We start from the raw sequence: 25,165 nt of genomic DNA, 5'->3' as shown, positions 1-25,165 counted from the left end.
TGATCTTGCAATGTATTATTGACTATGAGCACAAAGTTTCATTCACGACAATTGTGAGATTAATGTCTTAATTACATTTCCCAAATTCTCTGTAATTTAGTTATGAATGTTTACAAAAATTAAGTAAATTTCAAATTAGAAAACAAGACTACTTTGTTAATGTATATTTACATTTAATTTGAACCACATTGCTAATCTTTCAGCATCCAACTAGTCTCTCATCAGTCACCACATTTTGTTTTATTACATTCACTCCTGATGTAGAAAAAGACATTTTTGGGTTATTTTTCAAATTCAAGAATCCCACATAACTCTCCCCTCTATATACACTGCCATACAGACCAGGGTATTTGCATATTGCTCCCTGGGGAAGTCCCTGCCTTGCTAACCGGAGATAAAAGCTCAAATATCCTCTTGCCTTCACTCTCCTTAGCTCATTCTTCAAAATGATGTACCCTGTCCAGTCCCTGTTTGTGTTAATGCTCTGGATTCTGGGTAAGACAATGAGATGCAGGAGGATAATGGGGGTAAGGGATAGGCTCTAGTTGCCTCTATGTAATGTCCATGTGTGATGAAGCTGATCCCATTTTCGAGGATGCCCATGTGAGTTTTAGTTACATGACAATGAGAAATTCTAGATGAGACAGGAGCTGAGCTAGGATGAAGATTTTGATGTAGATGGGGAGGAGTGCTGTAGATTATGAACTTGAGGACCTTCCACTCACTTGTTTTGTAAAAAAAGCATTTGATATATTTTTTAAAATCATAAAACATACCAGGATCTCACTTGTAATGAGTAACAAAGGAATTCACAAAGATTGTTTGGGAAGTTTTAACATGACTTTGTACTATTCTATTGTAATTTCAGGAACCAGTGGTGATGTTGTGCTGACCCAGACTCCACTCTCTTTGCCGGTCACCATTGGACAATCAGCCTCCATCTCTTGCAGGTCAAGTCAGAGCCTCTTATATAGTGATGGAACAACCTATTTGTATTGGTTCCTACAGAGGCCTGGCCAGTCTCCACAGCTCCTAATCTATTGGGTGTCCAACCGGGGCACAGGGGTTCCAGACAGGTTCAGTGGCAGTGGGTCAGGGACAGATTTCACACTCAAAATCAGCAGAGTGGAGGCTGAGGACTTGGGAGTTTATTACTGCATGCAAAGTACACATGATCCTCCCACAGTGATACAGTCCCTAACAAAAACCCCTTGCTTCATGCAGCTCAGCTGCCAATGTGCTGCTTGACTGGAGAGGAGAAGAACACTCTGCTACTGTGTAAGGGGGAGGTGCTGGGGAACTTGGATAATTGCAGCTGAGAGCCCTGGCTAGACTCATCTGGTTCAATGAGTGATTTGGTTAGACCTCAAGTGCCATCAATTTCTCATCCTTCCAGCTGCAACAGGCATATTATTACTTTTGTATCAGGAGAATCTCATCTCATTAATCTAGTTTATTGTTGAAGATTTTAACCATTTAATATTTTTCATTAATTTTTCAGTTTAATTATGTTGCTTACTTTTATTGATGTATGTGTGCTGTTAATGTTATACCCATATCATGGGAACCCCCAAGACTACCACAGAGACTGAATCCTGCATTTAAAAGCAAAGAGCCTTTATTTCAAGCTCTGGAGCTTGGTCCCTCTGTCTGTCCAACACAGTGATGAGAGCAGGGAGCCCTGAGCTCAGGTGGGATGGGGTTTTTATCATAGCTGAGGTTCGGGTGAGGTGATTTCCAGAGTTCAGGACCCTGATTGGCTGTCAATTATCTAAGGGTATCTGTAAAACAAAATATAGGTGTGTGCTAGAATCAAGGACATCTGGCCACCTTATCTAATTGTTGGAATATTTGGGATGGTGGATCTCTGGGTGGTATCAGTAAGGCTTTTCCTGGATCTGGGTGTTACCTGCCAGAAAGTTTATCACAAAAGCTGTGTCTAGGCCCATAAACCTGACATGGCTGCTGTGTGGTCAAGCTGTTTTGGGGTCCTCAACATTTAAACTCTCGTTAACTTTTTAAATGCTTAGGTGTCTATATTCTATGTCTATATTCTCTTTATATATATTCTATATATATTTATACATATATATATATATATTTGATATCTATATTCTCTTACTCTTTCTAAGTAGCCTTAAGACATTGTTTTGAATATCTTTTAAAAGAATTACATTTTGTTGTTTTTCTTTTTTTTATTATTAAGAAATTTTCTATTCATTTTACATAGCAACCACAGATCCCCATGTGGTGATATTTTATTTGTGCTGAAAAGTGGTGATATTTTATTTGTGTGTTAATAAATAAAATTTGTCTGGAAATCAGAGGTACTAGCAAGCCATTACCACAAAAGTCAGGCAGTGGTAGCACATGCCCTTAGTCCAATCACTTGGCAGGCAGGGTCTCTGTGTGTTCAAGGACACAATAGGGAATAGGCAAGTGTGGTGACACATACCTTTAACCCTAGTATCAACCATAGAGACCTTGAGGTCTGTACAGACAGGCAGTAACAAGGAAGTGAGGGAGCTGGTCTAAGCGCCAATGAGAGGGCAAAAAAGCAAGTAAATAAAGGTGCAGATAGACATTAAGGAGTCACATTTTGGAGGCTACATAGCTGGAGAGGTAAGGTGGTTGGCAGCTCTCACTATTTCCCTGATCTCTAAGTTTTTCACCCCAATATGTGTGTTTGGCTTTGTTTTTTTTTTTTTTTTAATTTAAGAAGACTGTTTAGAAAATCGTCTACATCCCCCCTGTTCCGTCTTCCTTCCCCCCAGCCTTCCTCCCAAGCCTCCCTCCATTCCCACCCCCTCCAATTCAAGGTCTCCCACGGGGAGTCAGCAGAGGATGCTACATTCAGTTGAGGCAGGTCCAAACGCCTACCCCTTTCACCCAGGCTGTACAAGGTGTCACACCTTAGGCCCTGGGACCAAAAGCCCACTTGTGCACCAGAGACAGATCCTGATTCGCCTCCCTGGGGGCACCTGAAACAGTTCAAGTTAATCTACTGTCTCGAGTATCCAGAGGGTTATTTCAATCTCATGGGGGCTCCACAGCTATTGGTCCGCAGTTCATGGGTTTCTACTAGTTTGGCTGGCCGTCTCTGTACTTTTTCCCATCATGATCTTGATGTCCCTTTCTTATAGAATCCCACCTCTCTCTCATCATTTGGACTCTTAGAGCTCAACCTGGCACCTGGCCATGTATCTCTGCATCTATCAGAAACTGGATGACTACTCTATGATGACAGTTAGGGTATTCACTAATCTGGTTACCAGAGTAAACCAGTTCATGAACCCTCTCAACTATTGCTAGTAGTCTAAGGTAGGGTCCTTCCTGTGGATTCCCGGGAACTTCCTTAGCACCCCGTTTCTCCCTATTCCCACGATGTCTTCATTTATCATGGTATCTCTTTTCTTGCTCTCCCACTCTGCCCCTGTTCCAGCTCAAACCTCCCATTCCATATGTTCTCATCCCCCATTCCTTGCTCACCATTAACCCCCATCACCACCAGTTAGCTCATGTAGATCTCATCTGTTTCTCCTTCGCTGGGCTATCTATGTGTCCCTCTTAGGGTCCTTCTTGTTAGCTAGGTTCTCTGGAGCTGTGGTTTGTATTCTGCTTATCCTTTGTTTATATCTAGTATCCACTTATGAGTGAATACATAATGACAGCCCACAGAGTGGGAAAATATCTTTACCAACCCCACATCTGACAGGGGGCTGATCTCCAAAATATATAAAGAATTCAAAAAAATAGACATCAAAATACCGAACCAATTAAACATCCAATTAAAAAATGGGCTACAGAGCTAAACAGAGAATTCTCAACAGAAGAATCTCAAATGGCTGAAAGACATTTAAGGAATTGCTCAACATCCTTAGACATCAAGAATTACATTTTCTAAGGGACATGTAACCAGAAAGTTGCTATGTTCATTTGGATATTTAATTGTACTGCCTTTTAAACATTTCTTCAGTTTTTATATTGGTATTTTTGAATCTGACAGAATGGCTGGCTTTAGAAATTTTATTGACAGTTTTCAAAGTGAAAGATTTTCTTCTGGAAATATGCCTGGGATGTATGTAGTCTGGCTACTGCAGGTTACTTGGCTCAGGATGTTTATACTGTTGCAGTCAGTGTAATTCTTCTCTAATTGTTATCAACATCACCAAAGTCTTCAAGCGTCCCCAGTGGCCTAAACATTAAAATTTCTAGTCTTGTCTACCTCCTGAAAGGTGGATCTAATCAGTCTGGTTACCTGAAGTTCTGTGTTTGGGGCAGGACCTCATATCACACAGGACTGTGAACGTGTTCTTTGACAGTTTCCCCAGTCTGTGGAGGATCTGGATTCCTCAGTGTCATAGGGTGGCCATGGGATGCTTTGGTGAATGTGAGCACAATATAGACTAGGTGCCTCTGTGAAGAAATGCAGTAGTGACAACTTTGCAGCAGCTCCCTACAGTGAACGTGAGGGGAGATTCACCAGTAACAAATACTTCTTAGGCGTATGTAGGAACTGACATATGCCTCACTTATACACTCTTACATCCACAGAAGATGCTTGCAAGTTGTTCTCATACACTGACAAAGGGAATTTCATATACTTCTTCCCAAGGCCATTCGATTTGTTTGAGTACCTTAGTGTTTTCATGATGTCTCTTTTCACTCCATGGGTTTTGGTCAAATACTCTACTTTGAGCAGTATTTATTCTTTGCCCTGATTCTTGTTGTGTAAATGAAAACAGAGGAGGCACCTCTCAACAGCCGTTGTACCTGAGGTCTCCAATAGCCTTTCTAGATGGTCTCTCTGCTACCATTTATCAATTAATCCTTCTCTCCTCTATTTCCATCCCTCTCTTCCTCCTCTCATTTATTTTCAAAAGCAGTTCTCCCTCCCTAAAGATTGCTTTGTATTTATGTTGAAATGTGGGTTTCTGTTCATTCATGATAGTTAATCAATCAAATATTCGGGTGCCCAATTAATGCATTATTAAAATGAATGAGCAAGAGATCCTCTAAAGTATAATGAACATAAGTGACAAACTCTTGGAAGAACTAGAACATAATCCATGAATTTTCCTGAATGAGAATTATAACCAACACCGAGTCATCCACATAACAGAAAAAAAAAACACTCAGTAGATGGAGGCAGGTTTCAATGGAAGCACTTGGATTTTTCTGCAGAGAAGTGGGAAAATGGAACTGATTTTTTTTGTCTGGTACGTTACAGCAAAACAGTTAATTTGGCAAGTTTATTGAGCATGCATCAAGTACGTATGTGCACATGTACACACTTTTATCAACAGCAGAATATTCAGTAAAGTGTTTCAGGATCTACAGTGTGACAAAGGTTTCCATACAGAGAAAAAGGTGCCTATACCACTTCAATTTCATCAACCAATCAATCACCAAGAAACAGAATCAGAGTTATTGAATACTACTGACCAAAGAATCCTAACAAATAGTTACAGAATATTTCACATGTTAGTTTCAGAACATATCTTATTCTTTTAAATAGAAGGAATATTGTCCAAAATATAAAATGTCTTACACCACCAGATAAATATAACAAATTAAAAATACAACTGTATTTTTTATTTTCAGTACCCACAACACAACCAAAGTAGATTTTCATTGAAGAAATTCATAATATATATAAATAGGAAAGTGGTTTTCTTGTGAATAACCAATAGTGTAACTGATAACTAAAGAAGGACTTTTAAATTTTTCTTTAAAAAATTAAAGAAACACATAATTCTCACATAGTTTTTGTTCATCATAAATATCATAGAAGCCTTTTTTGCACACAAGTTCCCTGGGAATCTTTCCTTAATCTGTGAGTCTAGATGATTGTTTTAAAAATATTTTAATTTATTTGACAGGTGTATAAGTTTAGGTTTTGTTTTGTTTTATTTGTTAGCTTGGGGTATTTTTTACTACATTCTTTTTTATTTTTATATTTATGGCTATAAGATTCATTTTTATTTATTAATCTATACAACAAATATTTGCTTGCTTACTATTATAAGATTAATGGAGATCTTGCAACAGTTTTGGTAGTTCTCATCAGTTGTGAAATCAAAGACCATTGGTGTAGTAGTTTGAATGTAAGCTCATAGGAGTGGCCCTATTGGGAGGTGTGGCCTTGCTGAAATAAGTGTGATCTTGTTGAAGGAAGTATGTTACTGTGGAGGCAGGCTTTGAGGTCTCTGTTGCTTAAGCTTCCCTTAGTGTCATAGTCCACTTCCTGTTGCCTTCTGATCAAGATGTATTCAGTACCACGTCTACCTGAACATCACCATGCTCCTCACCATAATAATGGTGGGAACCTCTGAACTGTAAGCCACCTCAATTGCATGTTTTCCTTTATAAGAGTTGCTGTGATCATCATGTCTCTTCACAGTAAAAGAAACCCTAAAAAAATTGGTGGTTCAAATTTTGGAAAACTTAACAGTGAATCACAATTGTGATTCTAAATAGAGCTTCTCAAAAAGATATTCTAAACCAGATTTGTTGGTTTCTACTTGAGCCTTAGTTTCAAAAAGAAAGATCTCCTATTATGCCATGTCTCATTTTTTAAGGTTTATTTATTTGATATGTTTGAGTGTTTGCCTGTATATTGTTTCTGTGCATGGGTATATGCAGTGTCTCTAGAGGCCCTAGCACCCAAATAGCATCTTACAACCGACTATAACTCCAGTTCCAGGGATCTGAGACCCTCTTCTAGCCTCCACTTTTAATTTTTATATAAAACATTTTACAAAAAATGAAAAAAACCCTTTACTAATGTATGTTTTACATGAGAAATCCAGACATATTTATTATAAACACCTTGATGAAAGTGAAACCATTACTACCATACTATGGATGTGAAGCTGTCCCTCGGCTCCAATGGTTTCATAATTCACTCTGCTGTTCTCTCAAAATTAATTTTGAGTAGCCAGACAAAAATCTCAATTTTTAAATTTAGAGATACTCATTTCAGATTGTGCACATGAATTTTTATGTTTCTTTGTGCTCTAAAGAAGCATGGTGTTAGATACTTGGAGTTGAAGATCTTTATACAACAAAGAATATGGAATGCACAAAATGCTTTAGCAAAATGGAACAGGGGTTAGAAAAATGGCTCATCAGTAAAGAACACCTGTTGTTCTTGCCAGGGAATCTCTGTGAGGAACTCAAAACCTACATGGGAAACACAACCATGTGTAACTCTAATTCCAGAGGACCTATTGCCCTCTTTTGACTTCCTTGGGGACCTGGTGCATATATGAATATGCAGAAAAAACAATCATACCATAAAAAGTTTTAAAGTGCCAAATCTATCTAGGTGAATTAGCCCTGGTGTAGCTTATGCCTAAACTGGCATTATGAAATTCAAATTTACAGTGTTGACTTGGTTTTGTAAATGACTTTTGCATTTGTCTTTTTGTAATTATATGGTTTACTTCACTTAATAAGGAAACTTAACCCACATTTGTCAATAACAGAAATATCTCAGGAAATAAAATCCTAGATTCATTCTTTGATCTCTCTGATGTACACAGTTATCACCCATAAACAAGTTTCCCCCAGCACTCTTCATTCTCCAAATCTAGGTACTGGCAAGTCAGTCTATGGGCAGACAATTTCAACCAGGCACTGCAACAGAGAAACCTCTCTATTTATCTGCAACTTGAGGGTACTTTTGTCATACATTGGCTGTGTGATTTCCTTTAATTAAATCTAAATACCTAAAATTGCTATTTACTTCCAGAATAGACAGCCCAAGGAACTTCACAGCTACTGCTCCATCAAACTAGACTGTTGATTACATGTCCAATTTGAATATACACAAAATCAACAATTTTCTAAATATGCTACCATGAGGGTTGCTATTGTATAGCATTATCTGTTTTTGAAAGTACCAGAACATGATGCTTACCTTGATGCCACCTGTAGCTCCTTCTCGGAACATGGATTTGCTGGAAAATTCCATGTGCTTTGTACTCTGAATTTGTATTAGTCATTAATGAAAGGACACAAGGATGTGGATGTGATTACGCAGTTTGCTATTACACTAAGTATACTTTATTATGAATAAATCCATGCAAAATAAGATGCAAATTGGGTCTCCTAAGGCCCAATACTAAAGCTAAGTCCATCTTAAGAATGACCACTATTATTCATCCCTGTACTTTTTCCAATCTCAGTCTCAAAAATTCTCACTCATACAATCCCTCCTCTTTCTCATCAGTTGGACTCCCAGAGGTCCACCTGGGGCCTGGGCATGGATCTCTGCATCTGCTTCCATCAGTCATTGGTTGAGATTTCTAGCATGACAGTTATGGTGTTTGGCCATCCTATCACCAGAGTATGTCAGTTCGGGCTTTCTCTCAACCACTGCCAGCAGTCTATTGTGGAGGTATATTTATGGATTTCTGGGGATCTCTCTAGCACTTGCTTCTTCCTATTTCCATGGGGTCTTCATTTATCATGGTCTCTTTTTCCTTGTTCTCCCTCTCTGTTCTTGATCCAGCTGGGGTTTCCTGCTCCCCTAAGCTCTCTTTCCCTCTACCCTTGCCCTTCATTACCCCCCTCCATGTCCAGTTTGCTCATGTAGATCTCATCTATTTCTCTGTCATTGGGTGATCCCTGTGTCTTTCTTGGGGTTCTGTTTTCTAGGTAGCCTCCCTGGAGTTGTGAATAGGAGCCAATCATCCTTTGTTTTACATCTAGTATCCTCCTATGAGTGAATACATACCATGTTTGTCTTTCTGAGTCTGGGTTACCTCACTCAGGATGATTTTTTCTAGATCCATCCATTTGCCTGCAAACTTCATGATGTCATTGTTTTTTTCTGCTGAGTAGTACTCCATTGTGTATATATACCACATTTTATTTTTTCATTCTTCAGTTGAAGGCATCCAGGTTGTTTCCAGGTTCTGGCTATTACAATCAGTGCTGCTATGAACACAGCTGAGCATGTGCCTTTTTGGTATGATTGAGCATTCCTTGGGTATATGCCCAAGAGTGGTATAGCTGGGTCTTGGGGGAGATTGACTCTCATTTTTCTAAGAAAGCACCATATTGATTTCCAAAGTGGCTGTACAAGCTTGCATTCCCACCAACAGTGGATGCGAGTTCCCTTTGCAAATTGGATCTGCTAAGGCCCAATACTAAAGCTAAATCCATCTTAAGAATGACCGCTGTTGAGTCAAACCTAACAATGAACTTTGACAAGTCTAGCATCCTAAATTTGGGCAATCGTAACATGTACTTTAGTAAAGATCCACTTACTTCCCAAGATGTCATGGTCTGAGAGCAAAGGTCAGTTTGTATTTTCCTATGATTATGTAGCATTGAGCTATAATCTTAATGATTGATAGTGTGAGAATTTATTAAGGAATTTCACAAGCACAGAAATGATCATTATTTAAAAAACATACTCCAGGTTGTTTACATGATGCTATTGAAAGACTACTTGCTTTAAAACAAAAACATGCAGAAGTGCTTCTCCTGATTTAAAGAACCTCAGATTGCCATTCTTTTAGCTACAGTCACAAATTAATTGCTTTCCTGTACTGCATAAGGAGTCCCTGGCAAACATACTGAATTCACACTGGGTGATAGGAAATGCAAGGTGTAGTACTTGGTTTTTGTCTGCTATGGGACAAACTAACATTTTAATGGTATGAATTCTGTGCCAGTGTTCAGACCCATGGACTTTTTAAGTTTTACATCCCCCCACTGGAAGACAAATGTCTCATTAAGACCTCAAATCTCTGCAATCTATTGTTTACTAGTACTAATTTGTAACAAACTATATATGGTATGGGGCTCTATAAAATATTCGGAAGACAAAAGTATAAATAAACTCACTCTATACTGTGAGAAATACCAACCAACAAAACATAACCATGGGACCAAGACAAGATCTGAAGTGCTGTTCCTTCCTGATAGCTTCACTGGTAACAAAAACTGAATTATATTGTACTCACTGCCAAACTCTGTGTATGGAAAAGCATGCATAGATGTCTACCAATTATCAACACTGCATTCAGCATCAGGGAGTGATAACATACTCAGAGAATGGTCAAGTAGCTTGCTCTCCTGACAGTCCTAGTATTTATAATAATATGAATTCAGCATCATTTGCATAGATATTTCTTTTTTCTGGTGTCCTGGTTCTTAGAATATTGTAAGACTATCCTCTTCTGTGCTGTGATGTGATCAACAAACACCAAAGTACATAAAATAGGAAGATGTTGTCCTTATCAGAGATCTCTTGATTTCTTCTCCTCTGGATTTCAGGTAAGATTATTGGACAAAGCACAAAAGCAGAGGATGACATACAAACACCCACTTTTCACTCTATATATGGAAATCTTGAGTCATAGGGAGCCTACTTTTGTTTAGATCTGAAATTTAAAAAAAAACATATTCTTCCTTTTCTGCTACTGATCTTTTATATGTGGATTTAGCCTCAAGGGTTGAAATTGTGATGACCCGGGCTCCAGCTGTCCTGTCTGAAAAATCCAGGGGAAAGAGTCCCCATCAACTTCAGTGACAATGAACTGCAGAGCCAGCCAGTACATTGGGGCAAGCTTATGCTAGTACCAGAAAAATGAAAAAAACAAACATCAGCGAGGACTTATGAGCTTGCACTTGAGGAGTCATATAGACTGTGGTTTAGTCATATAGACTGTGGTTGATGATTAAGAAAAACAATCTATCCCCAGGAATTAGGCTAGCTCAAGTTCTTTTTGATGTTGGGAAATGTGTTCACAGGTTTAGGTGTGCATCATAGCTAAAACAATGCTGTAAATAATAACTTCATGTAACTAGAAAACAAAGAAGTGAGTGATTAGTTAAGATAATTGGACAGAACTCAAAAGTATAAAAAGTAGAAGAGTAACCTGTTTTTCTGACAATTATAAAACTATTTCCTATGTAAACACTTATGGTTGAAATACTCCTGCTACTGCCTATGTAGACGACTGTAGATGAAAGCTCTTGATTTGTGAGACATCTGAAAGATGAATGTTCAAATGAGTGTAGGTTTCTAAGAAAATGTGTAAGGGTGTGTTTAAGAAACATAATGGGGCTAACTTGTTCCAGAAAAGTATGTTTTTATTGTGATATGTAGTAACTATGTAACTTGTTAATGGAAAAATCCTCTTTGTAATTAAATTGATGTGAAGAATATTGAGAGTGTCTGAAAAATAAAGAAGTTTTTACCCCTTAGAAAAGAAGTTTGTATGTTTTTGTTGCCAACTCTGTGTCTTGTTCCCACTCTCTCTCACCTGCAGAAGGCTGGACCCTCTGCAAGAAATATGCAAACTGATATCCAAAATGATTGTATCAATTTGTTCTCCTACCTACAATGAATAAAGGTGCCTCTTTTTCCAAATTCCCATCAACGTGTGCTGTCAGAGTTTTTGATGGTAGTCAATTTTGTATCTGGATGTTTTCTGTGTCAGTTTAGTCCTGCAGCCACTCAGACCCAAATAAACACTCAGCGGAGGCTTATAATGCTTTCAAACTATATGGCCTAATGACTCAGGCTTCTTGTTAGCTAGCTCTTACATCTTAAATTAACCCACTTCTATAAGTCTATACTTTGCCATGTGGCTTGTGGCTTGCTGTTACTTTACATCTTGCTTCTTCTGGTGGAGGCTAGCAGCAACTTCCCTGCTTTACTTTTCTCTCTCTAGTTGGAATGTCCTTCTTAACCTAATCTGCTTCACCAATGGACAAACAGCTTTATTATCAAGCAATCAGAGCAACATATATTCAACCATCACAGTTTAATTTGCATTTCCCTGTTGACAATGCATGTTAAACATTTAAAAATACTTATTTGGGTGCTGAGAGATGGCTCAGCAATTAAGAGCACTAATTGATCTTTCAGAGGACCTGGGTTCAATTCCCAGCATCCACATGGCAGCTCAAAACTAATTGTAAGTCCCATTCCAGGGGACCCAACCAGACACCCATGGTAAAACATCAATGCACATAAAATTAAAAAAATAAATAAGTAAAATTTAAAAATACTTCTTAGCTCTTTGTCACATATGATAGTTTATAAAATCCTAGTTTTATTTATGTGCATTTATATGTGTCTGTGTGAACACATGAAATGTGTATGAAAGTTCCACAAAGGCCAGATAATGGTGTTTGAGCCCATCCTATGGAGCTGGAGTTACAGTTGATTGTGAAGCACCTGACAAGGGTGCTGAGAACCAAACTTAGATTTTCTGGAATAGCACTAAGTACACTTGACTATTGATCCCTTTCTCTAGCCCCTGCACATAACAACCTTTGCCCACACCTACAATGCCATGTTTTAAAAAGAAATATTTTAATGATTCATTTTATGACTTCATATATACAAACACAATTTTACATAGTATGTTATGGTACTGTTTAGTTAGTAAAGGTCCTATGAGACATCTTTAAACTGTTTATCATGAACTACAGAAGGCAAATAACAAGAAAAAGGGGACATGGAAGCAGATAGGCTAACTGTAGATCATCAACGCTCCTTCACCTTCTCCAAATCCAATCCTCAAGTCTCACCCCCATCTCTATAGCAGACCACTAGCTGAGGCATTCACTCTTTATCTGCTTCCATCTCAAGAGGATCACAGAGATATTTTCTTCCAGTCTTCCTATGTGACTCACCCTGATATCTCAGCCCCCAATACCAGCAGGTTTTCACTGTGAACCTGCCATCCAAGCCTACAAGAGAAGAAAGTAGGCAAGTGAAGCAGGTAGACAAACTGCAGATCTTCATTCTTTCTTCTCTCCAACATATCCAGTCATCCAGTTTTTATCCCAGTTCTGTAGCTGACTACCTGTTGTGGTCCCTGCTCACTCTTTGCTCCTATTCCCAGGGCTCTAAACAGATCCTGGCAGAACTCCCTTCATTCATTTCTGTAGACATCTTCCCTCCCACCCTCCTAGCCAATCCTATTCCCAAGTGTCAGCTCTCAATCCTGCAGGACATATTTTGCTTGGAAGACTCCACAGATACATCAATCAGGATCCCTAAAAAATTTCACACTAGGAAACAAACAGGCATCACACTGTATTAATAACCTGAGAGGGTAAGAAAAAATAAGCAATAAAATACCCACACAATAAAGACAAGACCAGGTATCAGCACCTATATTTATCCCAGATACCTAGACACTAGTTTAAAAACATAATCATTAACATCCAGGATATGTCTTCACTAGAGCACAGTAACCCTACTACAGTAGGCCTCATGTATTATAACGTAGGTGAAGCACAGGGTAAGACCTTAAAATAGGCTTTATAAATATGACAATGGTCCTTAAAGAAGGTATGAATAAATTCCTTAAAGAAATCTGTGAAGCAAAAACAAACAGTGTAAGGAAATGAATGAAACAGTTTAAGACACAAAAGTGGATATAGAATCAATGAGAAAATCCATGCTTTCAATTAAAATAGGTGGAGAACATAGGATAGTCTATTATAAAACCAAATATATGCTGTATTTATCTACAATTCAGTGGTTCAGAAGGCTAGAAAGAAAATTCCAACCTAAAGTGTTTGTCTAAAACTACAAAAAAGGAATAAATAATCTCAGACCAGTAAAGACAATAGAAGGGAAAAACACACACACACACACACACACACACACACACACACACACACACACACTGTGGATATCACTCTGTATGCTGTGAATGTGTGACTCTGATTGGTTGATAAATAAAATGCTGATTAGGCAGTATCCAGGCAGGAATTATAGGCAGTATAAGCAAACTAGGAGAATTGTGGGAACTCTGGAAAGCTGAGTCAGGAGATGCCAGCCTGCCTCCAGTGAGCAGCATGTAATGGCATACAGGCAGAGCCACAGAACATGTGGTGACATATAGATTAACAGAAAAGGCTCAGTTTAAGTGTAAGAGCTAGTCAGTAGTAGGCCTGAACTAATGGCCAAGCAGTTTTAGTTAATAGAGCCTCAGTGTGTTTACTTGGGTCTAAGCAGCTGCAGGACTGGCAGGTAAGAGAGATTTGTCCTGACCACAGGCTAAGTGCAACACAGGAAAACTTCAGCTACACACACATGATCTCACACACACACAGACATACAGACACACACAGACACACACACACCAACCCCACAACAACAAAACGTAGTATCAAGAACCAACACGCATTTTTCATTGATAAATCTCAACATCAATGCCCTCAATTTCCCAATAAAAAGACAAGGGCAACAGACTGGGAATGGCAAACAGAATTCATCCTTCTTATGTATCTAAAAAACATACCCTACCATCAATGATGGCCATCACCTCAGGGTAAAACAATGGAAAAAGATACTCTAAGCAAATTCATCTAAATAGCAATGAAGTATAGCTATTTTTAATGTCTGAAAATATAGACTCCAACCAAAAGTAATTAGGAAAAACAGAGAAGGGCACTACACATTCATCAAAGGAAAAAGCCATCCAGAGGACACTGTAATTCTTAAAATCTATGTATCAAACACAAGAGCACTCAAGTTCATAAAAGAAACACTACTATAGATTAAATCATATATTTACCCTCACACCCTCATAGTGGGAGACCTTATAATCACACTCTCATCAATGGATAGGTCATCCAGACAAAAACTTAACAGAAAAATATTGGCGCTAACAGTTTTTATAAGGCCAATGGACCTATTGAGTATTTACAGAACTTTTCACCCAAATGCAAAAAAAAAAAAAAAAAAAAAAAGCATACTTTCTTCTCAGCACCTCATGAAATTTCTGCAAAACAGTGACATACTTGGACACAAAGCAAATCTCATCACATATAAGAAAATTGAACTTGTCAATTTTCTGCAAATCTGACTACCACTAATCAGAACTGGATATCAGCAACAAGAGAAACAATAAACTAGTGGAAATTGAACAACTCACTATGGAATAACAAATGAAATCACCAAAATACGAGGGATGCAGGACCCCAATTAGTTATCTCCTGTCACCAAATGTAGTTTCTGTACTGTGATTGTGTTACATCTAATTGAACTGTTGGTTAAAGGGAACTTTAACTATGGGAACTTCCAAACAACCCATACTGTTGCCAGACTATTGGTTGTTATCCAAAAACTGACAGCAAGGCTCTGTTGCTCAAGACACCTATACAACTCATTGAACATGGAGGAGTTGAACAATGCTTCATAGAGCCTTTAACTTTATGTGCTAGTGTGTTTGGTACATAAAGGTATTTTGCAGGGTAACATAGGACAAAGGTAAACCACCAAGCCAGCCATATATCCTTTGATCCACAATGTTTTCCTGTCTGTGAGATATGCTAGTGCAATGGTGGCATAAATTTTGTGGGAATAGCCAACCAATAACTGATTTACCTGAAGGCCTACTCCATAAGATGGAACCCATACCCAATGCTGCTTGTGTGGCCAAGAAGCAGAGATTAGATAGCCCAGAGTTCTAAATTAAAATCATATGTTACTGTTCTAAAACAAACAAACAAACAAAACAAACACCAAAAAAAAACAAACCAACCAAACAAAAATAATCAATAAAATAACCACTAATAACATTCTATTATATGCATAGATTACTATCCTGCTCACCTATCATCAGGGAAGCTTTTTTTCTGCATCAGATAGGAACAAGTACAGAGACTTACAACCAGACATTATGTATAGAGTGATAGAGTTTGGAAAACTCAGTCCTAAATGGAATATCTCCATTGAATCACTGGCCTCAGGGCTCATGAAGAAGAGGTAGAAAGGATGTAAGAACCACTGGAGAAGGGAGACACCAATAAAACAAGGTCTTTTAAAACCAACATGATTAGCATGCAAATGAACTAACAGGGACTGAGGCACAGCATAGACCCTAATATTCTGTGCAAGCTATTTCATTTTACAGTCTTCTTGTACTGTTAATGAAATGCTAATTACACATCTCTGCTCCTTGCATTGAGTGCCTGCATAAAACCAGTCACCAGATACTCCATTATCTCCAATGACTCATCCTAAATTTGCTCATCAAGTATGATTTACTAGTCTGATTTGTTTTCCTTTGTGATTAGTAAACCATTTTGATATATTGATCCCTACTTTTTTTTCTCAGTCCCTCAATCCAAATCATAAACAAGCATTTTCCCAAAGTACCTGCCTACTTTAATTTCCTATCACATGTGTCTACTCTCATCCTTTCAAAGACACCCCATATGGGAGGCCCCTTTTTTGATTCTAAGATCAATTTATAGTCCCAGATAAACAGACAAATTAAAAAATTTGAAGTTACAATTCACACATCAAGGAGACATGTGCCAAATTTCCATCAGGGACTAGTATTTCAGTCACTATAATTTTTTCTAGGTCCATCCATCTTCCAAAATTTTTCATAATTTCATGATTCTTCATAGCTGAATAAAATACCATTGTACAAATATACTGCATTTTAATTTTCCATTTATCATGTAGTGGACATTTTAGTTGATTCCATTCCCTTGCCATTGTGAATAGATCAAAAAAATGCATGGGTGTTTGGTTTTATGTCTGCCATAGACTATAGATTCCTTTGAGTATATCCATAAGAATGACATATTTGGGTCATGTGGTTGTCCTATTTGTAGTTGTTTGAGGGAATTGCACACTGATTTCACACTGAGTGAGGGCTCGCCTTTCCTCCTATCCTCACTGCTCTAGAATCTTGACAGCTCATGTTGCACCTATTGACCATTTTAAAATGCTCAGACGTTTTATATATATATATATATATATATATATATATTCTAGATTGGTAATATGGCCCAAGTGATACGAATACTTCTTTCTTCAAATGGACATGATGTAATTTTCTCTCCTGATTTAGGCTGTCTCAGAATCATGGTCTTTTAAGTAGTTTGAAAAATCATGTACTAGGGAAAGAATTTGTTTGAACATTCTAGAAATACATCCAGGGCACTCTGCATCACTCTTAGGGGTAAGATAAACAAGGTTCAATATTGGCTTTTATCTGGGAAGTGCTAAACTGATATTTAGAAATTCTGATCTCTGAAATTCTTCTCTACTGTGTCAGACTATAAACTTTTATAAAGCTTCCATTCTCCCTATTGGAGAAATCTATCTTCCTAAGACATCCAGGCTTTCTAATTTTTTGTCCATGATATCTCAATAATATGTTATCTATGTCTTTAGTACCATATGCTGTGATGCTTGGTGAATATTCAGACAATTAAAAATGCTTCAGCTCATATTGTAAGAAACATCCAGTAAGAAAATATAATCCTGAACCAAGACCATAGATATGAGATGCTCTTCCTTTCAAACTTCTGAATTTATTCAAGATACTTACTTAGACTGTGCTAATATTGCAGCCTTGTATGTGGGATACAAGCACAAATAACTTTCAAATCTTAACATCTCATCAAGTAACCACAAGGGGGACACATAATTCAAGATGACACAGAGAAGTTCTTTATTGCAATCAATATGAAGACAGTATCATTTGCATAAATTCTTCTTCCTTCTAGAGTTCCTGCCTCTTACAATATTATAAGAAGGTCTTTCTACAGGCTGTGTCATGACACACTTAAACTCAGGGAAAGCAGGAAGATGGTGTCCACATCTCAGCTCCTTGGGTTTCTGCTCTTCTGGGTTTCAGGTAAGAGTGATTACACATGTCAAAAAGTGGAGACATTAATTAAAGACAGAAATTTTACATCCTTAAGAAGTCCATCATCACATGGAATCTGACTTCCTGTTGAAAGAAATTGATACAAAAAAATCTTATCTTTTTAAAAAGTAGTTTAGAAGCGACTTTCAGATGCAATGTCCTGTTCTGATTAATATTTATCGTAGATTTTCATCCTCCAGAGGTAACATTGTGCTGACTCAGTCTCCAGCCACCTTGTCTGTGATTCCAGGAGAAAGAGTCACCATGACCTGCAAGGCCAGCCAGGGTATTTACACAAGCTTACACTGGTATCAGCAAATTCCAAATGAGGTTCCAAGGCTTCTCATCAAGTTTGCTTCTGGGTCTGTCTCTGGGATCCCCTCCAGGTTCAGTGGTAGTGGATCAGGGACAGATTTCATGGTCAGCATCAACAATGTGGAGGCTGAAGATGTTGCAAGTTATTACTGTCAGCAGAGTAGCAGCTGACCTCCCACAGTGATAGAGACTCTAGAAAAACACCAGGGAAGCTGAAGTCTGAGGCTGGGCTGCTTCAGCTGCTTCTAGTGGTGTCCTCTACCTTCTTCAAAGTGTTTCACAGATGCGGACAGCCTTGCAGATTACAGGGAAAATACAAATAAAGAAGCCTGGATGGCTCTTTTGCCTCTGAACTCTCTTCACTCCACTTCATCTGCATAATACATAGCCTATAATATTTTCCTGGTGTAATCAATCTTCCTCCAGTGTACTACAACCCAGAGAAAATCCTAGCCTGGATTGACAAAACAATTGATTCCATGCTCATGTAAGTGTTGGAAGTACAAACGAGGCATTGCTTGAAGCCATAGCATATACTATACTTTTATCCCCACAGAGATGAAAGCTGAGACTCACTGCTTCATGTCTCAGTTGCAACTTTCCCATGTACATTTTATAGTAAGTGAACAAGTATTGAGTACAGAGTGTTTTTCCTGTTTATAGATATATATGAACTAGCCAATCTAGTTTGGTGAAAACTGCATATTTCTTGGTAAGTGGTTACAGTTACTAATTAATAGAAAAAAAAAAAGAAAGTAGAGTTGGAAACAGTAACATTATGTCTGTCAACCTAACTTTCCATAGATCTCTTGGAGTTATGTCTGAATTATCATAAGTTCAGATGAGCAACAAAATGCAGTTTCTTTTATAAACAATGGAATCATGGGGGATATACCAGTTTTCAGATTCCCCTTTGCCACTACAGAATTTCATGGAAATAAATGAAGCTCTGTTATCAGTGAAATGTGTGGAAGTGCATGGACAGAGGCTTGCAAAAGGAGAATTACCATAGAGGTATTTTAGATAAATACGAATAGAAATCTGAGTTGTTTCTTACTGAAAGAACATTGCAGAAAGAATCTGTATGCCTCAAGTAAGAGGGCCTTCCTCAAGAATTGTGTTTAATAGAGTAGGGCTAACCATTAAACAATTCTGCAAACATGACTAAGAATTTAAAATTTGGTGGAGTATGTTGGTTCATGTCTCAAAACCAGCACTTGGGATTCTGAGGCAGGAGGATCTCCATGAAATTAAGGCCAATCTGATCTACTTGGCAAGATTGAGGCCAGTCAAAGCTACATAGTGAGACCCTGTTTCAAAAACAAAAACAAAGGCAAATAATTAAAAAATTAGTTGGTTGGAAAATTTCATTTTGTGCCCTAATTAAAATCTGAGAGTAACTTTGGTGTGTGTGTGTGTGTGTGTGTGTGTGTGTGTGTGTGTGTGTGTATTATATGTGTAAGACGAGTAAATAAATCATAGGTAGGCTTAAAGACTCTCCTCTATCACTCTTCATTTTTACTTTTTGAGATAGGATCTCCTTCAGAATGAGGAATTTTTCATTGACTAGAATAACTCATCAGAGAGCCACTTTGATCTGCTTGTGTCTATGCCTGAGTGTTGGAGTTACAGACAGTGTGGCTAAACCTGGCTTTAATGTTAGTGTTGGGAATTGAAATTTGGGTTCCATTCTTTCATTGCAAATACCTTACAGAGACATATCTTTGACACAGAAACTAATTTATTAAAAATAATAAAACATTTTTGACCCTCAGGACAAGTCTTTTGAGGTTAATGCATTTTAATACCAAGATCAATTATTTTCACCTACTTAGGCCCAGTTTCCTGCTCATGCATTAATTAGTAACGTATGATTCACAATCTAGGCATTGTGAATACCTTCCACTCACAACAGCACTATGGGTACTTTTATTGAAGAATTACATATGTTTATATTTGGTACAAATGAGTACCCCAAATAAGACATTCTATCCAATGTTTAAAAAATATATTTTAAGATGTTAGGATTTTGTGTTTGGTTCCATGGTTATGCAAACTCATCAATTTATGCTGCTCCTGGTATCTGTTATTCAGTGAAAATCCTATGAAATTTATTTAGACTATGAACCATGATCTTATAAACCTTAATGTCAAGAAAGAATAAAGAGATAATTTATGTAATACTTTAGTTTATGTGTGTGGAGAGAAGATGCACACACTTAGTGATTTTTTATATGTGTTTTCAAAACTTACTTTTCTCTACAAATTGAGATAACCTTCCTATAATTTAAAATGTGTAGTTCTCAACATTTACTTTTATGTCTTAAACAATTTTGATAATTTCACATACATATAATGTGAGTTGTGGACAATTTTACACAGTATTACCCCTTCTCATTCCTCCCTCTGACCCACTTAAACCTTTTTCCATGCAAACAAGAACACTCTGAAAAAAGTTTTTTTTTGTTTTTACTAGCCTGATACAACTTATACAATTTGGTTATATAAGACCAGATGAATAACTGACCTCAGATAGGCCTTGAAGATTTTTCTGTCAACAAATGGCATTGTGCAACGCAAATTTATTACCTGATCATCCCTTCCCCCAATCTACCACTCATAGAAGATAATAAAGAGGCAGACATTTGCTCCCCTTAGTAAAAAAAGAAGCAGGCATTTTACACTTTTGTTTTCAAAAGTATAAATCAATTTATTTTAATAAACTTACAAACAAAAACACTAACCAACAGATTAAAGTAACCACTGTAACACATACTTCCTAACTCCAAATCCCGACTTATCTCCATGAACTTCAGTTGGAAAAGCCATTATATAATATAATTATTATATAAAAATGATTATCTTTGTATCCCATGTGTCCTCTTGCTTTTATTCTCTCCTTACCCATCACCTACTATTACCTTTTCTTGGTCTTCATTCTACATGCTGTACTATATGAACAATTATAGCTCTCCACAATAATTTTTAGTCTTTTTTGCAGTTTCCTTATAATTTGCATTATTAAAGGCAAAAAGTATTGAAATCAGCAATACAAGTACTTAAGCAAGACCAACATAAGACAACATTAGTGAACATGTCAGCTCAGTAGGGAAAATTTCACACAGCCCCAGACCTTGTTGAATTGCTGCAGGCAATCAAAACTTGCTGAGAGTGCAGAAATCAATCTTCTCCAGGGGTGAACCTCTTGGTAGGTTATTAAATCACAAGTGGTCAGCCTTAAACACATATACACAAGACCAAAATTAAAGGGACCTATTAGGTAGTGTGTGTTTGTAAACAATAATAATTATATAATAAAAGATCACAAATTTGAGAAGAAGATGTTAGAAGAGGAAAGTAAATGGTGGAAATGAAATTCTCAAAAATTTTAAAAATGTTATTTTAAGCATCTAATGGAAGAAACTATTTATGATAAAATAGGAAATGTATGTATTTAGAATTTTGTGCTCACTTTATTTCCATTGAACATTACAATCTGAATATGTAATTTTGAAGAGAAAATATCTGAACTCCAAAAATTGTAGAGATAAATGCAAGATATAAACAGACGGATATAATTTGTTTCAGATATTCAATAACCAAGGCAACTATAGGCAACTTTGGCTAAAACTTCTCACCTGTCAAATAAGCTTTTGTTTCTTCTATTGCTAAATTGCCAGCCCACCGAATGATATTTTGTTTGATTATTCTCCATTTTCTCATTGAAAACAGTCTGTTTTAAGAATCTACCTTAGATATTGTCAGGAAATCAAGGGAGCAACAGGTTAGAAGTTTAATAGCAGCATGAGAATTTAATTGGTATTTTACTTTGAAAGTTCTTAAGCTGATACCATTACTTGGCCCGTGAGCTTTAGCAACAGTGTTTGAGCAGTTGAATGGAAAACATAGAAGGAAACCCAGCACACACACATACAAATGTTTTACCCATTAGGGAAGTTATCAGGGAATGAAAGAGACTTTTGTGCTACATGTGATTAAAATTGGTGTTTTTTATGTGCCCATGAGATAAGAGAGAATCTGGATAGATGACAGATTTAAATATGACCACTTAGCATGTAGCAGTTGTTAAGTGAAGCCCTGGAGGTCCTCAGAAAGAGGCACTATATACTGAAATGTCACCCTCTCCACTCCATTGCTACATTGCTCTTTAGTTCACCGAGATTTTCTTTTCTTTCTTTTATTATTTGTTTCATTTCTAGTGGGAAAGTAAGAAGACAGATATAACTCTTATCCAATTTTCTGTCCATCATGTATACACACACACTCACACATACATATGAAAGACATCAAAAGTGCCCCACCAAAGCAAAAGCCATCTTCAAATTGAAATATTTCATATTCTGAACAAAAGAATAGATCCTGGGAAGAAGTGATAATGTGAAATCAAATGTCAGAGAAGTGCTGAACAAACAGCTTTACTAATATTCACAATATTTATATAACTGAAATATTACCAGATAATATTCTCCATGTCTGTAAAACTTTGGAACCACAGAGCTGATTGTTAAATATAGTCCTTGCCATCTTCCAAAACCCAGAAGAATTTAGTTAGTTTCATTTTTCAATGTTTCATCAGCATTTTCTACAAGATCTGCAACATCACCAGCCTCTTCATCTATGTCTTCTGGTTTTGGGTTTTACTATTCCATACTTCCCATGGGAAATGTTCAGCTAGCTTTCTAAGGCTCCTGAAGTTGTCAGCAGCAAGCTGATTTAATATTCCAGGAAGCATTTCTATAATTGGTATGCCTTCTGCATGAGGAGTAATTGCAAAGTTGTTGGTAGAAGCGGAAGCATGGACTTTGGGATTATTTAAATGAATAATCCTTCCATCATTGTCTTTAATCATGTTCATCTCTTCAATACTAGCTGTATTATTCACAACCAGTTTTTTTGATGACTCTGAAGCCTTTTGTCTTTAGCTGTAAATGTCCTAAGTACCACCTTCTCTGTTTTGAGTGCTGTGTTCCTGCCCCCTATCTGGACCTGAGCTTGAAGTCTTCTAACTTTTCTTGATTCATACTCTTGGGAAATCTGCAGCAGAGAGGTTCTTCCAACACCAGCATGCAGCAAGAGCAAGATGGCTCCATCTCAATAAGCTTTGCTAAGAGCCATCTGGAGTCCTACGAATTCAAGATTAAAGGACACACAGCTCTACCTAGATTTAAAAGTAGAAAACTCTAGACCTCAGTCTGTATTAGGGTAGTTCTTCACTTATCCCTTCCCCACATTACAAGTGTTCATAAAAATATTTTAAATTGAAATAGAATCATGTCACTTTCCTCTATCTTCCCCCCAAATCCTGTTAGGTAGCCTTTTTTCATTTCCTCCCACTTGTCCTCCCCACTCTCAAGTTGATAGCCTTTTTTCCTGAAATTATTATTGTTACATATGTGTATTTGTGTGTGTTTGTGTGTGTGTGTGTGTGTGTGTGTGTGTGTGTGTGTGTTGTGTGTGGGTGTGTGTGATCTATGTGTGTGAATATGTATGCACAAGTGGATAAACACAAACTGCTCAGTCTCAGCCACAACGCATACATCTACATCACAGCACAGTATCTATGGCTCAGGGAACATTTATGGAAGAGGGAGCAGGGAGATTGTAAGGGAAAGAGTGCCAGGAAGTCTGTAAAACAGTCTATCTTAACAATGGCTAAACTTGCTTTCAGGTTCCTCTCCTCTCACATTACTTCACTTTCCTAGGGACTTGGCTGAACTTCTTTGCACTCAGATTTCCCTCCCCCTATAGACCTTATCTGCACTCTCTCCTAGCCTATTCCTCTTCTTTGTGTCAGCCACCCATACAGTGAAGTGCTCTCCACAGGGATCCCCAATGCGTGCAGTAGGCTGGGACTCAAGTAGGTGATGTTCACTCTCCTTTCTGTCCTCCATTACAGTCTCTCCAGCTACCCAATTTCAGTAGGTCATGAGAAATATAATGTAGCTGAGGCACTAGACAAGGAATTCAAAACCATAATTGTGAATATGTTTAAGGACCTTAAAGAGGTGATGGATAAACCCCTTAGAGAAGTCTGTAAAAACACAAACAGTAGAATCAAATAATGAAAAAAGACCAAGACATGAAAGTAGAAATAGAATCACTAAAGAAAACCCAAATGAAAATAAGACTGGAAATGAAAAATTTAGGAAGTCAAAACCTAACAAACAAGCAAACAAACAAACAATAACAACAAACCCAAAAATATAAATCATATCAGTGGTAAGCCTCACCAGCAGAGTATAAGACATGGAAGAAGGACTTTCAGGTATTGGAGACAGGCAAAAGAAACAGATACCTTAACCAAAGAAATTGTTAAGATTAAAAAAAAACTGGACAGAAAAAGAGAAAACATCTAGGAAATCTAGGGCACAATGATAAGACCAAATTTAAAAAAAAACAATAGGAATGAAGAGAAAAGATAATCCAGGTCAAAGGCACAGAAAAATATTTTCAATAAAATAATAGGGGGAAAATCCCCAGCTTTATGAAGACAGTGCCTATTAAGGAAATAAAACACACAAAATATCAAATAGACAGAGCAAGAAAAGAAATTCCTCAAGATACATAATAATCCTAGCACTGTAGATATTCCAAACAGAATGGTTTATATAAATGGTCTGAGCAACAGCCATTAGGCAACTTTATGTTCATATCAAAGAAGTTGATAATAGATATGAGGGGTCTTTCGTGTTTCTCCAGGGACTTTCTGACTCAAGGTGTAAGCTAGTGAATTTGTGAGGCTCAGGCCTGTCCAGACAGAGCAGGCTTGGGGTACTCACACTCTCAGCTGCTTGTTGCACTTTATAGTTGATTTCCCAATCCTTGCCTTTATCAGACTATGCCTTTTCTGGCAGGTCTTGTTTCTGTTGAATTCCCATCTTTTACTTGTATGAATCACAGAAATAAAACAATTCCATCAGAACAGATACAGTTGAAAAAGGATTCTGAGAAATGTGCTTCTAGCAGTGCTGATAATGTAGGAAGTTAGAATGGATAGTTTGATGAGCATTCCTGGCATTGATCTTCATTAAGTCAAATAGTAAGAAAGAATGAAGAATTACATTATATATGTACCAATACATTAAACAAGATAACATTATATAATCATCCTTTTCCTTTTAAATTGCATTGCAGTTCAAAGGTCATGTAGCTATTATGCTTCTCTAAGC

General features: G+C 37.4%; 1 pseudogene and 1 gene segment (V, D, J or C); one reads left to right on the top strand and one right to left on the bottom strand.

Annotated features, from left to right (window-relative positions):
- Nucleotides 1-446: 446 nt before the first annotated feature.
- LOC131906395 (immunoglobulin kappa variable 2-30-like) lies at nt 447-1,248 on the top strand. The segment is given in 2 exon segments: nt 447-495; nt 869-1,248. Coding segments are annotated over 2 exon segments (429 nt in total).
- A 21,292-nt stretch (nt 1,249-22,540) lies between these two features.
- Nucleotides 22,541-23,887, bottom strand: LOC131906394 (transcription factor BTF3 homolog 4-like; annotated as a pseudogene).
- Between the last annotated feature and the right edge of the window lie 1,278 nt (nt 23,888-25,165).

Source organism: Peromyscus eremicus, chromosome 3 (genome assembly GCF_949786415.1).
Source record: "Peromyscus eremicus chromosome 3, PerEre_H2_v1, whole genome shotgun sequence".
Taxonomy (NCBI): Eukaryota; Metazoa; Chordata; class Mammalia; order Rodentia; family Cricetidae; genus Peromyscus; species Peromyscus eremicus.
This window is presented reverse-complemented; position numbering and strand designations above follow the sequence as displayed.